The 18001-nt window shown below is 39.5% G+C and overlaps 1 protein-coding gene across 2 annotated transcripts in view; it reads right to left on the bottom strand.

Annotated features, from left to right (window-relative positions):
* The window catches only part of WDFY2 (WD repeat and FYVE domain containing 2), a 191492-nt gene that overhangs the window by 15553 nt on the left and 157938 nt on the right, over positions 1 to 18001 (bottom strand). For both annotated transcript variants that reach the window (XM_087436098.1, XM_004433681.3), the window contains exon 7: positions 10420 to 10546. In XM_087436098.1, coding sequence (XP_087292224.1) covers positions 10420 to 10546 — 127 coding nt within the window. The remainder of the gene's footprint in view (positions 1 to 10419; positions 10547 to 18001) is intronic.

Below are 18001 nucleotides of genomic sequence, written 5' to 3'. Positions count from 1 at the left end.
CTGTGAACCCTGGGCCACCGAAGCAGAGTGTGTGAACTTAACCGCTATGCCACCGGGCCGGCCCCTGAATATTTTTCTAATTTGAGCTCAAATCAATTAAGAATTCTGTGCCCAGTGGGAAGGAGAAGAGCTCTTTGAAATCTGGACTGGTGATTTTTTGGTCCGTTTTTGTGTTTACTTTGACCTGTAGCTGAAGTTGTAGAACTGAAGCTATTCAGCTCTGTGGGCCTAGCTCTGTGGGCCTGTGTCTACAGTTCAGAAAGGGCTTTACCTCTTGTATATGGAATGCTTTCCTATTTCCAGAGCTATCAATTAATTAGATTATAGCAGCTTTTAAATTATAAGAACTTGTTCTGTTTGGCTTATGAAGATAAACAAGTGCTTATGTAAATTAAATTTTCCTAAAATTCACAGAAAATAAGGAAATTGAACCTCTAAAACTTTAAATTTACTAGACTTAAAGAAAATTATTTTACAGAAAATGCTATCTAATTCAGTAACATCTTCAGAATCCAAGTTCACAAAATTAAGGTAACTCTTTGGCAAATGAGACTAGTATGATATGTTTTAAAACACAGCTGTGTCTTTGATTTATCAGTGTTAAGTGTAATGCAAGTGTACACTTTATATGGGTTGATTTCTCCTAAATTTATATAGAATTACTGGTCAATAAGCTAATATTAGGCCTATATAATATTTAAGATTATGAAAAATATAAATTTATGTTCAACTAACTTGAATAATTGTTCTGATAAACTTTATATAAAGAGCAATTATGTTTTGTAGCAAATCAACTTAAAGATAATTCCTAAGATCTTTAGGTAACTTATATTTAAAGTTGAGCTAATCAATAGATAATCATTGGATACCTAGATAATTTCTAAGTTAGAATACTGAAACTTTGATTACAAAGAATATTAAGTTTATATATGTTTGCTTCTTATTTTCATATGCTATAAAGACACTATACCTTAGGCTCCCGGCAATGAATGTGTTCATTTTTGTCACTTTAAGAAGATATAAAAGTGATATATGTCGCAGTAGAAATTTGTGTTATGTGTGTTCATGAGCTTTGCCAGTCTGCTAAAATGGTTGTATGTGACAGACAGTTCTCAATTATCCACATCCTCCCTCCTCCCAATTTTCTCTATGAAATATAAGTTAGTTACTTTGGTTAATTATTATCATTCAAATGGGTGGTTGAGACTATGCCAGGTGCAATAATGAAAAAGAAATATAGCTGTGTATGTGCTTTTGTTTTTGAAAGAAAAAGGGAGTAGTTGTGTCTTAAAGCAGTGGTTCTCAAACTTTCTGGTCTCAGGACCACTTGACACTCTTAAAACTTATGTGAGGACACTGAAGAGCTTTAGTTTAAATGAGTGACAATTATCAATATTTATTGTATTTGAAATCAAAACTGAGAAATTAAAAAAAATACTGATTCATTTGAAAATAGCAATGATGGATCCATTCTATTTTAACATAACATATTTTGTGAAAAAAACTATATTTCTCAAAATGAAAAATTTTGATGACAAAAATGGCACCGTTTAACATTTTTGCAAGTCTTTCCAACGTCTGGCTTAATAGGAGAGAGCCAGATACTTATCTCTTTCTGCATCTGTTACGTTATCGCTCGTCATGCAGCCTCTGGAAAACTCCATTGTATACTTTTAAGAGAAAAGGCAATTCTACAGTAAAGTACAAATTTGTTCCAGAATATGGAAGAGAAAAATGAAGGCCAAAACTTGGAAAGTAAATTTTATTTGCTTTGCTTTATAATACTCAAGTCTGAAAAAAAAAAGGCTATAAAATGCATAGTTTTGGCATAGTTCCCTCAGTTTTGATGGCTTGCTTCCTTGGTTTACTGATTAATGCCTTTGACCACAATGCAAAAGGATCTTCTTTACCTTCTATGGAATCTGCCTAACTAGCAGAGATTCTGTGTCTCACTAGAATTATTTTCAGAGCTTTAGGTTGACTTGATTATTTAAGGAAAAAACAAAGAACGGCCCTCACTTGTGAAAAGAGCTAAATTCTTTAAAATTGTGTTACTTTCTCTATTTATTTTCAAATGTGTTATTGTTACTTAGATTATATAGATAACCAAGTATTACTTTTTGGGCACCTGTCTTATTTTAATCAAGTACCTAAAACTCCTCTGACAATTCTTTGGTTTTGCCTTCCCAGACTGTATCCTGTATTTTGAAAAAATGAAATAAAAACTTTAGGATATTTTTTACACCTAAAACTATCTTTGAGATTTCCTAGAGGGGTTCTGGAAAATCATAAAGATTTGTTCCTTTGCCTTATAAAAAGAGAGATGCTAGAAATAAGTGCATTTGTTTGATGTGTTACTATGTTAAGAGTTACATACGAAGAGCTGTCAGATCAGAAGAGATGCTCAGTAAAATGTTATTAACATAAATATTTCTGAAATTGTATATTTATGGGAAGACCCTAGAGATTTATCAGTGTTCTCATTGTCTATAATATGTTTTTACCTTCAAGGAAAATATTGATCAAAACTCTTAGGAAATAGTCATGTAGGGTATCTCAATAGAGAATTGTACTCTCTTCCCTTCTGACATTGTCAGAATAAAAAATTAACCATTAAGTCTCTATAATCTACAGGTAACTTTTGTATTACCCTGATGCTTGCCTGAAGGCTCTGCTATAAAAGCTACAGGCCAGAAACGACAATCTCAAAGTTTTGTGGAAAAGGACTGTATGTACCAGGTATTTTAAAATATTGATATTTCAAAGACTAGACTCTTGGGAAAGGCTACTGAGTTGACATTGCTTAGACAATTTTTAAGCTGTTAGTGGACTGAGTCAGAATTTCCTTGGATTTCTGGACTCTTTTTGGTCTGGATGCAGATGGCTTCATGAATGCAGACCGCTAAACCAAGAACCAGCAGAACAAGAATTAATTATACAGGACTGAATAAACTGAAGAGGAAAATTTTATTGTGGTTATTTGGTTGATGTTATTTTAATGCTCTACTTTCTGGAAATATGAGGATGCCTTTTCTCTTACTTTTTAACCTATCTCTAACCTACAATTTAGTAAACTCTGCGTTCATAGGCTAAATTGAAACATTTAAAAATGATATCCAATTCTCACTGATCCTCCAGAATTCACAAACTGTTACTGAGTCCCCTTAATTTTCATGGTAATATAGTTACTTCATAGGTTCAATGAGAATGTATCCACAGGATATAGTTAGACAATCAAGCTCTTACCTAGAGTGTCATATCAGAGAATGATGCTCATTGAATCAGATATGACTAGCAACTTTAAGAACTTACGGAGCCAATGCCTACAAAGCCCTCTCAGGAAAACTGGCCTGGTACCTGGTTTGCAGGGTCCTGGCCTCACAGGTGGCAAGGAAGCTACCAGGCCAGGAACCTAGCAAATGTTGGAAACGTTGAGAAATTCAACCAAGGTTATAGGTACTATAAGTGAAATATGGCAGAGAGTTTCTTAGGCTCGGTTTCCTAGCCTTTGGATAGCAAATAATAGAGGCTTTGAAAAGCCCAATCCAAGATTCTTTATAAAAACTTACAAGCAGGGGCTGGCCTGGTGGCATAGCGGTTAAGTTCGCATGCTCTGCTGCGGCAGCCGGGGTTTGCAGGTTCAGATCCCAGGCATGGACCTACGCACCACTTATTGAGCCATACTGTGGCAGCATCCTATATAAAGCAGAGGAAGGTGGGCACGGATGTTAGCCCAGGGCCAGCCTTCCTCAGCAAAAGAGAGGAGGATTAGCAACAGATATTATCTCAGGGCTAATCTTCCTCAAAAAAAAAAAACCTTACAGGCAGAAGTTAATGTTGTGGGCTTAATAGCTGTTTAATACTGTATGGCTCTATATTTGCAAAGCAATATATGGTTGATTAACACTCTTACCACACCAATGGAAATAATTGGGCCAAATCTCATGAGACCAGCCTTTTTTTGTGATCAAGAATAATCTTTGAGATTATGATGATTACAGGAGAGGAGGGGAGAAGAACTGTCAGGTAGACTGTGAAAGACTTTGAAATGGACAAAAAGAAATTACTGGGTGTCAGGGGCTGGCCCGGTGGCATAGTGGTTAAGTTCAGCATGCTCTGCTTTGGCGGCCCAGGTTCACGGGTTTGGATCCTGGGTGTGGACCTACACCACTTATCAAGCCATGCTGTGGTGGTGACCCACATACAAAATAAAGGAAAGATGGACACAGATGTTAGCTCAGGGACAATCTTCCTCAAGCAAAAGGAGCAGATGTTAGCTCAGGGCCAATCTGCCTCATAAAAAAAAAAAAGAAATTACTGGGTGTCTTTTCAGTGGAATATCAGGTGGTGTTTAGCATACCCTTCTGGGTTATCTGATTCTATAGGGGTCTGCACCTTCGGTATCTTTAACTGAGCTATTTTATAACTATGTAAATTATAGAAAACTGGTATTATTGCAAATGCATCTTGTCCAGTGAAGATGCAACTAATCTCCATGGCCCACCCCTCCCATGGAAGAAGCCAATTGTGAATCTACTCAGCGTTCCCCATTGCCTACGCATGTGTCTACTCTTTGGATTTTCCTTTGAACTGGTTATAACATCTTACTAGATCCTGTATTAATTAATGACTTATATAAAATCTTTGACGTATTCATTTAGAAAAAAAAGTCAATTGTTTGCCCTCTCTCCTGTTGTTATTTCATACATTTTAAACCATGGAGTGCCACCACTCTGACATTCAAGGGCAAGAAGGAAAATCTAACTAGTTGAACAGATGCTGTGATTTGAACTACATTTCATTTGTTAAGGCATCTTGATACATATCAGTGATGTTGTAAAACCAAAATAAGCTACAGAAGGAACTGCTTTGCCACTCATAGCTGGCAGCAACATTCAGCAACAAATACATAATTTATGGGACTCTAGTACTGTTAATATTCCAACCCAGAAGAGTGGGACACAGTGATGAATGCTGGATTCCAAGCTTTGTAATAAAGCTGCTCGGGGACTTCTTGATTTAAAGCTTCAAAATAGGACCACCTTGCAGTTAACAGCTAGGTGAGGGAACAACCCCCAGTTCACAGATTGAGGGTTACAAAGAATAAAAGATACCTTCTTCTTGCATTCATGTTTCATCTGACATCACTGTAGGTAGCATTTCAAAACTGGTTATTATTTCATGGATGAGTGCTCCAGGTACTGCACTGCAAACATTCTTACAAGTGCACAAAAACCTCACTTTTCACAACCACCAGGATCTGCCATCTACAAAGACTACACTTAGTGGGATGGCCTTACTTCCTTTCTCACTAGCCCTAGGGGCAACATGTCTGATCAGGCCCAGCTACATAATTTGGGGAGCCCAATGCAAAATGAAAATACAGGGCCCTTTGTTAAAAATTTATTAAGAATTACAAGATAGTGAGAGCAGAGATTTAAACCAAGCATGAGGCCCTTCTCAGCACAGGGCCTTGAAGCAACTGCACGGGAATCACGCCCAGGAAGCTGGTCCTGCATCTGATACTTCTTAAGGAGAAAGGGTAGGGAAGCCTTATCCTCTTTATAGAAACAGATTTTCAGACATAGGCCAACATCCTCCCAAATGTCAGTTTAGGCCCTCTTCCATCCTCTAAGAGTAGGAGGGACTTAAATGTATAGTATCTTTCATTTCTTTGACGAAAAGTCCTAGGTTACCTTGTGTAAATCTAATCAGTTATGCATCTGCTACCAGAGGTCTCGCTCTCTTATATTCAGAACTCCCATATTCATAAGTCTTCAAGGACCAGAGAAGGCTCATGAGCAATCCACATGTGTGAGGTCTCCCGGATAACTGATAGCAAGGGTCATCCAATGCCAAAGGGACCGTAGAGGGATTTGGCTCCCCAGGAATCTTTGGACCACAGCCAGTCTGAATCTGAGCTCAGGGACCCCTGTCTGGGTGCACTGGTTTGAGATTAGCAACATTTTGCTGTTTACTGGCTAGGGTGGAAGTTCAGCTTAGCCACTGCCCCCACTTGCAATTTCCTGAAAACACTGTATTTAGTGTTTTCATGTGGTTCTGTTTTGGGTAACCACCTAATCCTGACAACCATGAGAATCTCTTCATCTCCTAAGATCCAAATCAAGAGTGACTCCCTCCCTGAGGCTTCCCACTTTCTAGTAAAAATGGCCAACTGTCCCACCTTTACCTCATTTTTGTACTTCTAGCACAGCTCCATGCAAGCAGGGACTGTTTTCTTGGTCACCTTTGTGTCCTAAGTGCCTAACACAAAGTCTGGTATGTAGCTGGAGCTCAGTAAACATTTGTTGACTGTATTATGAATAGAGGGAGAAGGTATATGTGGCCCTATTTCCACTGGAAATGCTACAATCAGAAACTAATCATATCCAAGAGCTTGATTTTGAATTACTGTAATTTTTATTAACAATTTTAACAACTGCCACTTAATAGCCCTTACTCTTGTGCTGATTATTTTGCATGCATTATATAATTTATGTTTTTTGATAACCTTTAAGGGTTTTTCTTTTCAATATTACCCTTATTTTAGAGATAAGGAAACTGAGATCGGAGAGATGAAGTGCCTTGCCTAAGCCTGCAGAAGGCCTGGCTCAAATACAGCTTGGCCTGACTCAGAGTCCCTCTCTCCTTAACCAGATTCTACCCTCTACGAGAACTCTGATTTCTTATACTGTGATCTATTATGTATTTAGCTAAATTAGAACTAGAAAAGACATCTCTTCTCTATCCTAATAATTCTCTAGTGCTACAGTGAGAAATGCTCCTAAATCTCAGATTCGGAAGGAAAGAAAGCTTTCATACCTATTGATCTTTGCCCTACCTCTTCAAAATCCAGAAGAAGCTGAATGCGAGAATTCTACTTCTTTCATAACTTTACATGCAATTTACTTGATACAAGAGGGAAAAGCACAAATTCTTCCAATCTATATTTACTTATGAATAGCCTATTTCTTTACCAAAAGGCTTGGAGGATGCTTATAACACAAGTCTTACACATGGTAAGAGTAGGGACAGAGAAACCAAGAGCTGGGATTGTGGAAAGAGGAAGCAAATACACAGGCCGTGCATGCCCAGGGTCATGGCCGTGACCCAGCCTCATGCAACATGTGGATCCCAGTCTTGGTGGAGGGTCCCATCACAAGGGACCACACACACCTTTACCTGTGCTTTAAATCAAGCTACCATTAAATTAAGTTGCTAAAAAGTCTTAGAAGCCTAAGAAAACACTACTAGAAAGAAAAATTATGGTCAAAAAGTTGGTCATGAAATGAAAGATATTACCTAAGAATAAAAAAGGATCTAGAAAGCCCAAGTACTATTATCAGATTTGACAAGGAGGGCATGGGACAATAAATGTCCAGGTCTATGCCTCTATAATATCCATCCAACTGGTAACTAATACTTGAAAAACATAACTGGTCCCTGAAACTGGAACCTTTTCTTTGCCTTTGCTTCCACAGAGCTAACATATGATCACGTTCCACTTGCTGCAGGGAATAAAAACACCAAAATGCTTCAAATGCAGATAATATTGTATAGAAGTGTACTTTCTTAGCTTTTTTCCCTTGGACTTGGAAACGTTTTTGCTGTCATCCATCACTTAGTCTACTGCTAAAGCTCTCTCTGCTTTGATGGGAGTTTTACACACCAAATCAAATTAGTTGCAAAAATGTTGTATTTCTGCTGCTGAAGGATGGTATGAAACCGCAGAACCCAGGACAGAAGACACGTGGAGCTGTCCCTCCACACTGCGGTTGGACGTTTCCACAAGAGGGGAAGGCAGTCTCCCCGTCCCATGGGGCGGGGATCTCTGGTCCAGTCTGCTCTCCCCAGTTCCCAAGCTCACTAATTTGGTCCTTGATTTGGAACTCTGACACCATTAGTCACCCTAGGGGAAGGTGGGAAAATGCACAATTGTTCAGAGCAAGGGGCAGCCTTGGGCCCCAAACAGAAACTCCTTGGCCTCTAAAGATGAAAAGAGACAGAAAACATCATGGGGCACAGGGGGTACCATTTGTTCATGTTTGTATCCCCAGTGCCTAGCACAGCTCTGGATACGAGGAAGGTTCCAAATAGCCTTCTTAGTTCAAACTGAACTAAGGTTTGGGAGACCTAAGCTACCAGCTGGGGTCTTGGAGGATGGCAGTCTAGTATGCTCATCTGAAAAATGGTATCTAGCTTCTCTCTTTCACAGGGTTATCGTAAGATTACACTGAGGTGTCTGTGTGTTTTGAAAGCTCTTTGACAAAATATTAGGTGCTATTCAAATACAGGGATCACTGAACACTAGTCCAGGGCCAATTTTCAGGGCAAAGGAATGACTGCTGTGAAAATGGCCAATGACTCCTCCTCTCCTGCCTGCTGCCCTTGCCCCTTCCTTCCTGCACTTTCTTTGTGAATCCCATCCTCTCACTTTCAGCAGCTCCAGTGTCTTCCCTCTCCTTACGTGGGACATTCAAACCCACTCTAACAGAGTGACACCAGCTGATGCTGAGGAAGTTTATTTCTCCTAGCTCTGTGACACCAGGGCAACCCATCTCAGGCTGAGACCTGGTGACAAGGAGCCTCCCAGAGAGTTCACTTTATTACTAAGCTTGACTTAAATAAAGCACTAGACGAAGGCCTTCTGCCATTATTCCTGTCTACAGCCAGTTCTGACTGGTGGCTCCTGATCTCAGCACCTGCCTGTCCTAAGTTCTAAGGGTGTGATCCTATTGGGATGGACTCCAAGTGTGGTCTGTTCCATTTTCTAAAAGGCCAAGTCTGTATTTCTTAGAAACTGGAAGACCTATTTAGTTTAGGTTTCATTTTTCTGGGACTGAGAGACTGTATCTCAACTTGATAACTTTTCTTTTCTTATCAAACTGTAGTTGCAAGTTTCCCAGAACAAGATTTTGCATGAGGGCACTTAGCATACAGTGATGCCAACACTGAGCACGGTTACACTTTACCACCCTGTGGATGGGTCATGCAAGACTGCTTGCAGTCTTTATTAACCACTGTGTAAAAAATAAAACTAGTTATAAGCTAATCTGAATGAGTCCAACAAATATCACTGATCTTCATTCAAACCTGCATTTTATTTCTCTGAGAGAGCCTGAAGTGGCAGGAATTACCTGGCAGATTAGATAACTGAGTGTTATTAAACAGGACTTTGGCTTCTCTTTTTCATCACTTACATGAATGATGTCAACTCCTACATGATCATGATGTGTGTCCCTTGTCATGGAGATAAATATAAGAGAATGATTCTTCTAGTGAGCTGATGATGAGGTCCGAGTGGCCCCACAAGCCAGGTGTAGCCCCAGACAACTGATCTGTTCTCTAATGCAAGAAAGAAGGGCTTACTAGCTACTTCTCTAAAACTAAAATAATTATTTGTGCATACACCCTCTAAAATTAAATTCATCCATATCTAATAATCCCAAACTGTAGGTTTAACTGCTTAGGAGACTATTTTAAAACTAGTGTTTCCAGGCAGATTTACAGGCAGAGCTAATGTTGCTCAAAACCAGTCCATGGAAGCATGACTGACATTTGTTTGTGCCTGTCTAGAGTCACTCTTAATATCATTTTGAAAACTTTACAAGTTAAAACAATTCAGAACAGCTTTAGTGTTCTAAAGCAGATCTGAAATTCTTTTCTGCAACATGATCAGGCTTTGCCCTCAGGGCCTGTGGGCAGCACACGTGGAACACGTCAGAGCGTGGTCTGAGGGTCACCAGCAGAGGCTACCTGGGAAGCTGGTTACGACACAGGTGCCCAAAGCTCCAGCCCGGCGAGGAGGATCTCGGAAGACAGGGCCCAGGAATCTACTTTTTAACAAAGTCCTTGGTGATTCTTTGTGTACAGCAAAGTTTGAGAACTGCTCCAAGGAAACCCAAAGCTTTCTCTGCTCTTCTCTCAGGCCCCCGAAATTGTCCCTTAAGGAAGAAGAGCCTGATATGAATCAAGGCGAGTACTCAATAAATATTTGGTGAAGTACAAAATGTACTGTGTAAGGATATTATTTCTCTCTATTCCTTAAGCTGCCAGGAATCTTAAACTCAATTAAGAAATTCTGTGGGCCTTCCTGGCTTGTATTTTTAAGCTCATTTTTCTCTCATTCTCAAATTTTCACTCTTATATTCTCCCTGGTTCTAATTTTTACCTTTTATTTATTTGCTGCCATTATTTAATTTTATGGTTTTTGCAAGCACTCTCAAATCCTCTGTGGAATAAAATGGGGTATAAATAAATAAAGAGATGTACAGATGTAAACCACAGTGGCCATTATTTGCATTCCTGCCATGTTCCTTCCCATGCTAAGATCCTGCCATGGAGACTGGACTGCACTCCTTTGTTCTAGCTTTCAGCTGGGAATCTTAGAGTTCTTTACAAAAGCACCAGCAGTCTTACTTGTGTCCTTGGAGCTCGATGGCTGTTCCTTTTCTCCCACCGATGTCCCACATGATTACAGAGTGATCTGAGCTGCCTGAGAACAACACTCGCTGGACGGGGTCCCAACAGAGAGCAGTCACCCCACCTGAGAGAACAGACCCAGCTAGACATTAGTCACGAAGTAACAATATTATTCACCAACAAAACGTGTAAGCAAAGGAATTAGGATCTAGTGCAGTTCCTGGCATACAATACATTTTTGTTGAAAGAACAAACAAGTCCCAAAAGAGAAAAAAATTGGCTCCAAGAATAAAAGTCCCACCCTTTAAGCATGTTTTTCCCCAAATTTAATGTACCATAAAATCAATTACTATAAAGACCAAAGGGAAATGAAAATGGCAATTAATTGACCTTCAAACAATGGACATAATTCTAAGAAGAATGGAAAATACTGTACTGTTTGAAAATATTAACCATATTTTCTTAACTGCTGTCTACCTCCCACCCCAACAATAATAGATGAGAAGTAAATGGGGTTTAAAAAAGCTCAATGAGATTTTTTTATTCTTGAACACAGATATAAATAGACTATAATATTAGAATTTAAAATTTCTTTCTTTGGGAATTTAAGTTTACAGATTCTAGGCAAATTACCTACATCCTTAAGTGTCAGTTTCCTCAACTGTAAAATGGAGATGATGGTAATACAACTACGACTACTACGATCATAACATCAACCTAGCCATGACCTACTTCACAGGCTTATGGTGAGAATCAGATTGCATCAATTACGCGGGACCCTATGTAAACTGTGGTGTGCAGTACAGATGCTGGTTATTAGCATTACTCTAGTGGTGTGGCTATAAAATATTATGACAGATTTTCTTCTCTGGCAGTCCTCTTATAAACCAAACTCCTTGTGTACTGAGAAAAAATAACAACTTTTTCCATATAAGATGAGTGCAAAGCCTACAAATACTTAAGAATGTGAGAAATCGGCCGGCCCTGTGGCTTGGTGGTTAAGTGTGCGCGCTGCGATGCTGGTGGCCCGGGTTCGGATCCCGGGTGCGCATCGAGGCACCACTTCTCCGTTCATCCTGAGGCCGAGTCCCACATACAGCAACTAGAAGGATGTGCAGCTACAACACACAACTATCCACTGGGGCTTTGGGGGGAAAAATAAAATAAATAAAATCTTTAAAAAAAAAAAAAAAGAATGTGAGAAATACTCATTTTTTACATTATTAAAAAATATTGGTTGGGCCGGCCCTGTGGCTTGGTGGTTAAGTGCGCGCGCTGCGATGCTGGTGGCCCGGGTTCGGATCCCGGGTGTGCATCGAGGCACCACTTCTCCGTCCATCCTGAGGCCGAGTCCCACATACAGCAACTAGAAGGATGTGCAGCTATGACATACAACTATCTACTGGGGCTTTGGGGGGAAAAAATAAAATAAATAAAATCTTTAAAAAAAAAAAAAAATATTGGACTCTGAAAAGAACATAAAATAGCTTTTTATTTGTTGGAATCTGACATTTTTCCTATTCATATTATCAATTGGTTCTAATGAAGTGCTGCACTTGAAAAGCTTTTAGGAAAGTTTCTCATATAATTGTCAGAGAAGGTGTTTTTTCAAGATCAAAAGGAAAAAAAAATCCACTATTCTGGATTATGCTTAATGGCTTCTTCCTATACCTGCACAACATTCTGCTTGTATATATTCCTGCCCACGTAAGAACACACATCACGTCCCCCATGCACATGTGGTAACCACCCCGTGCAGCTCCCATCTCCTCTTCCCTCAGCTTGCTGCCCTCCCCCCACACTACACACCCATAACAGCACCAAGCACAGAGCCAGCAGCAGACAGGGTCAGGTGTTGTCTGTTGAATGAATGAATGAGCAGATGAATGAAAATACAAAAATCTTTCTTTCATCCACAAATCTTGTTATTTGGAAATCCTCTGTTATGCTTATTTAGCTTTTCAAAACTAAATATTTTCTCCTTCTGTATAACTCATTTTCTTCCCCTGCTATTAAACTCCATATACCTTTTTTTCTAACCTTCCTTCAGTATTTGAGAATGTAATACTTCAGGATATACATTCCATCCTGCAAAATGTTTATTTCCACACAGTACCCAAATGGCTTACTTTGTTAAATATCTGTAGCAGAGTTAGCTAATTGCTCACTTAAATTCATATTCCCCCTTCCATATATACAGCACTCCCTGGAAAATGCTGTCCTGCAGGGACCACATTAACCAGGCCCTCTTGAATCTAGGGGGCATGGGACCAGTCCTCAGCCATGGAACCTAGAAAGTACGAGGAAGTAATATGCATCTCTTCCAGGGCAGGCAGTTAAGATATCCCTTTTCCATTTTCTCTTTACACTTCTTCCTAGAGGACTCCAAGACCCCAGGGCACAGAGAAATTCTAGAAGGAGCCTGGGTCCCTGAATCACCACATGGAAAAGACCTGTAAATCAGGAACACCGGCACTGGATTGTTACATGACCGAGAAATAAACTTCTGCAGCATTAAGCCACTGGAATATTGAAAATTACTTGTTAGAGCAGTTAGCGTTACCTATTATAATGCCGTATATTTACCAGAATATTATAATAAGGCTGGCCCAAGACAAAGGTGAGAGTCATCAAAAGCTTCATAAATGTCAGACAAATGAAGTTACTAGTTTAGACTGTTAATATTGATGCCTAATATTTAAATAGAATTGGAGAAAACCCTGGTTGGAAAATTGTTGCATTAGCCTCCAAAGCAATCCATTATAAACTGAATTGGTTTTCCCTCCAAAATATATCTAGAATCTAAGCACTTCTCACCACCTCTACTGCTACCATCCTTGTATGAGCCACTATCAAAATTCTTGCCTGGAAAATTAAAAAGTATGAAATATGTTTTGTCGTAAAGGCTATGGGGGAAAAAGACACTCATACATTGCTGATAAGAATGCAAACCAGTAAAATGGGGAAAGCCATATCCAACAAAACTACATATGCACTTAGCTTTTAATCCAGCAATCTCACTTCTAGAAATTTATCTTGAAGATTCTGTCTCCACTCCAAAAAAAATGCACATGCATAACGCTGTTCATTTCAGCATTGTTTGAAATCGCAAAATATTGGGAACAACCCAAATGCTCGTATGAGAGAGCGAGTAAATAAACTATGGTTCATTCACAGAGTACTATGCAGCTATGAAGAATAAAGAAGATCTCTTGGATAGATATGAAGTGATTTTCAGGATATACTGTAAAGTAAAAAAGGTGAAGTGCAAAAGAATAACCACATTATGCTACCTTTCATCTACGGAAAAAGGGAAGATGAGAAATTAATGAGATTTGTTAACTACAGCAGATGTGGGGGAGAGGCTGGGAAATGGGAATGGAGAAGGGATGAGGAGAGTAACACTCTTCTAAGTATATTTTTTTGTTTGATTCTGAGTTTGGGAACAATGTTAATATTTCACAAGCTCAAAAACAAGTAAATAATTAAAATCAACTAGGAGTATGGGGTAGTGGTGGACCCCAAATGCAATAAAACAGAAACAAGTGAACCTAGCTGTGTTACAAATGAATGATACAACCATACTGAAGGAGGGCAGGGGGAGAAATGACAAAAGTAACTTTGGAAAATGGTAGTTTCACTGCATAGTCTAAGGCAAAACATAAAATGATGTGTACACAAATATGGTACTCTAGTTGGTAGGTTTGTATTTCACAGGGGTATGGGTTATACAAGTTAGCAATTCTGAAACTATTCTAATGTGCATTCTAGAATTGAGCAACTGAGTAATGCATTGAGGATAATAAGGGCTGAGTTTCTCACTATTATAATAGGAGTTACAAATAAGGGGGGGAGGTTAGAATAAAGTCTCTGGTGTTAGACTGGAATTGGAAGTATCCCTAGGAAATCATAGATATAGATATAGAAATAGTTACAGATGTGTGAGTACACACATATATTTTATAGCTCTGTCTACTGAGAGGGCCAAGAAGCAATGACACCCCCATTAAGAATGAGAATACATGGCACCCAGATTTTGGCTTCTAAATACTATTCTCTAATAAAGGGAATGAGGGCTATTTGGATGGCTGAATCTAGGGCTGAGGCAAGGAATGTACAAAATAAGCCAGGAATATCATGTGGTACCAAATAGTAAGATCTGCTCAAAAAATGATGGGGACATGTGAAAAGGACACAAGAGCCAATTATATTGGGGTTCCCATTGGCCAAATCGGGGACAATTTGAGCAACAAGATAAATAAATGCTGGTAACAAATGCTCACACAGAAATAAACAAGAACTTGTGGGCCCATAAACAACTGAATAGATAAGTAAAGGGGGGAGAAGTGAAAGTTTTTCCTTATAGTACAATTCCAACCAAAAAGTGTAGAAGAGATAATGATAATAGAAAAAACACAATTTGGCAAACACCAGTCATAACTATTTCTGGTAAGAATCATCAATAAAATTATTGGGCAGAAATATGATGAGAAACAGAATATTTACATAGTTTTGAAGTATTTCCTCATAAAATACTTATGAATTACACAGGGTGATTAAAGTGGAGAAACCTGGCAGACACTACCTGGACAAGTGATCAAAGTTAACATCTCCAGTAACAGGACAAATCAATATCATGCCTCCTGATATGATGCACCGAGAAGGACATAACATCACCTTTGTGGTATTCTTATCAAAAGTGCATAACCTGAATTTAACCACGAGGAAACATCAAACTCAAATGGAAGGACATTCTACAAGGGAGGGACATTCTGGCTAGTACTCAAAAATGCCAAGGTCATGAATAACAAAGAAAGACTGAAGAACTGTTCCAGGTTTAAAGGAAACTAAGGAGACATAACCAAATGGAATGTGTGGTCCTGGGTTGGATTCTGAACCAAAAAAGGTTATCAGTGGGATAGCTCGAAAACTGTGAATAAGGTCTGTAGATTAGAGAATAGTATTGTATCAATGTTAATGTCCTGATTTTGATATTGGTACTGTAGTTTTCAAAGATGTTAACATTTGGGGAATCTGAGTAAACGATGTATAGGACTCTGCACTGTTCTGGCAACTTCGTTAAAGTCTGAAATTATTTCAAAGTGAAAAGTAAAAAAAAAAAGCCTAAGACTATTGTAACAGCCTTCTACAAGGCTTCCTTGCCTCCACGCCTGTTCTTTTATCTATTCTCCTCCTAGCAGCCAAAGTAAGCACTGAAAAACACAAAGCAGATTATGATGCCCCTTGCTCAAATCACTCCATTCAGAGTAAACCCCAAAGTCCTCTCTAGGGCCTTTTAAGGCCCTTCATGATTTAGCTCCTGCCCCTCTCGTGGGGCTTCCCTTCCTCCCCTCCTCCACCTTACTTGCTCCACTCATTCCCCCACTTCATGCAGGTCCCTGCTCAAATGCCACCTCTTTAGAGACCTTCCTTGACCACTCTTATCACTCTCCTCCTTATTCTGTTTTATTTTTCTTCGGAGCATAACAATATATTATATATTTATTTATTGTCTACTGCCCCAACAGAATATAAGCTCATGGAGGGCTGGGATTTTGGCTTGTTCACCACAGTCTCCCCAGGACCTAGAATTCTCCCTGGCTTACAGTAGGCACTCAATACGCACAAACAAATGAGCAAATGACTGCAAGGAGGAGTGAGTACCTGAATGAATGTCCTGTGCCTTGTTCTCGGCACATAGAACAGGCATGTGACATCTCTTTTCTGGTTGATCAGTGTGAACAGCCTTCATCTATTCTACTGCTCACACCTTTTAGGTCAGGGAAGACTCATCTCAAGGAGAAGCTCTGGAGATAGTCTTGTTTGACTGGTTAAGCCACTAGGATTAGGGGGATAGAAAAGAGAAAGATGACAAATATGTGATTTCCCCTATTTAACATGTGTTTGTGTCCGCCCTAAAATTCATATGTTGAAACCTAATCCCCAATATTTGGAGGTTATTAGGTCACAGGGGCAGAGCCTTCATGAATGGGATTAGTACCCTTACGAAAGAGACCCCAGAGAGCTCCCTCACCCCTTTCCACCATGTGAGGTTCTAGCGAAGGCAGGCAGCTGTCTAGAAACCAGGAAGTGGGTCTCACCAGACACTGAATCTACCAGCACCTTGATCTTGGACTTCCCAGACTCCACAACCATAATAAATAAATATCTGTTGTTTATAAACCACTCAGTCTATGGTATTCTGTTATGCCAGCCCAAACAGACTAAGACAACATATGAAATGGGTAGCTCAGGTTCTTTAAAGCATCATGTCAGATTCAAATTATGGTAGGCACCAGCAAAAAGAACAGTTAGAAAGGCTTCTTTGACTTAAAGACTTATTTGGATGGGCTGTTTATCCTGTCAGAATAAATATGGAAATACTTAAATAGGGGCTGCTATGTGCCAAGTGATAAATACCTTTCAACTTTCACCAATACACACCCACATCTACAAACCCAGCACCAAGAGAAGTAGGCCCTCTGGCCTTCTTTGTTGGTGACTATGGGATAAGGATGGTTTATGGTGAAGAAACTGGAAGTTTAGATACGGTACTATAAGCGCACAGTCTCTGGAAGCAGATTCTAGGCTAAATTCCAGCTCTACCCTTACTACGTATGTGACCGTGGGCAAATTATTTAATGTCTTTGTGCCTCAGAAGTCGCATCTGTAAAACAAGAATGATAATAGTTTTGTTAAGATTAAATGACTTAATATATATGAGCACATAAAATATTGCCTAGCATATGGGAAGCTATCAATAAATGTGAGCTCTGAGTATAGTGCAGGAGACTTCATCTATACCATCTCTGTGACAGTGCTTTTGTTGACTTAGCCTTATGGCAGTGTCCAGCTTGTTCCCATGTTATCCCACAATCATGAGGTCAATTAAGTTTTAGAAACAAGACCAATCTCTAGTTTTTCCACATTACATCAGGCTATAAGGGGTCAGAGCTGGGAAGGCAAGTTCTTGACAACAGAGTTAGGAAGAGAAAATAGGTAACCAGGTTAAAGCAAGTCAGGGTATATTCATCAGACCCTCCCAAGGCTCCGAGTGTTACACCATGCTTTAGTAAAAGTGGAAAAGATGGAAGGAAAAGCTGTAAGACAGGAAATAAGATGGAGTGGGGAAGGAAACAAATAACTTTGGGGTCCCATTCTAGCTATGTAAATGTCCAAACAATAGGGTCTGTTGGAGGTTGGCTTATAAATTGTAAACTACAGAATTCATTTCAAATCAGTTCAACAAGTACCTACTGAGCATCTTCTATATGGTGGGTACCATGCTAGGCTCTACAGGTATAATCAAATCAAATAAGACAGACGCTATGCCAACACAAATGTACAATGATGACAATGGGATTAATTTTGAGAACAAGGGCATGCACGTTGTGTTTGGTGAAGCCATCCTCTCATGAGACCTGTGGTTATTCCCTCTGCCTGGAGTGCTCATTCTACTTTTTATCACCCAAGTAACTTTTTCTCCCTCTTCAAGGTGCAGCTCAGGTGTCCTCCTGCAGGAAGACTTCCTCCCAACACCCCCAATCTAGGTGAGGTTCCCACCTCTGTGCACGTCTCT

The sequence above is a fragment of the Ceratotherium simum genome, chromosome 10, assembly GCF_057802395.1.
Source record: "Ceratotherium simum simum isolate JZ-2026a chromosome 10, ASM5780239v1, whole genome shotgun sequence".
NCBI lineage: Eukaryota > Metazoa > Chordata > Mammalia > Perissodactyla > Rhinocerotidae > Ceratotherium > Ceratotherium simum.
Note: the sequence above shows the minus strand (reverse complement) of the source record. Positions and strands in the feature narration are given on the sequence as shown.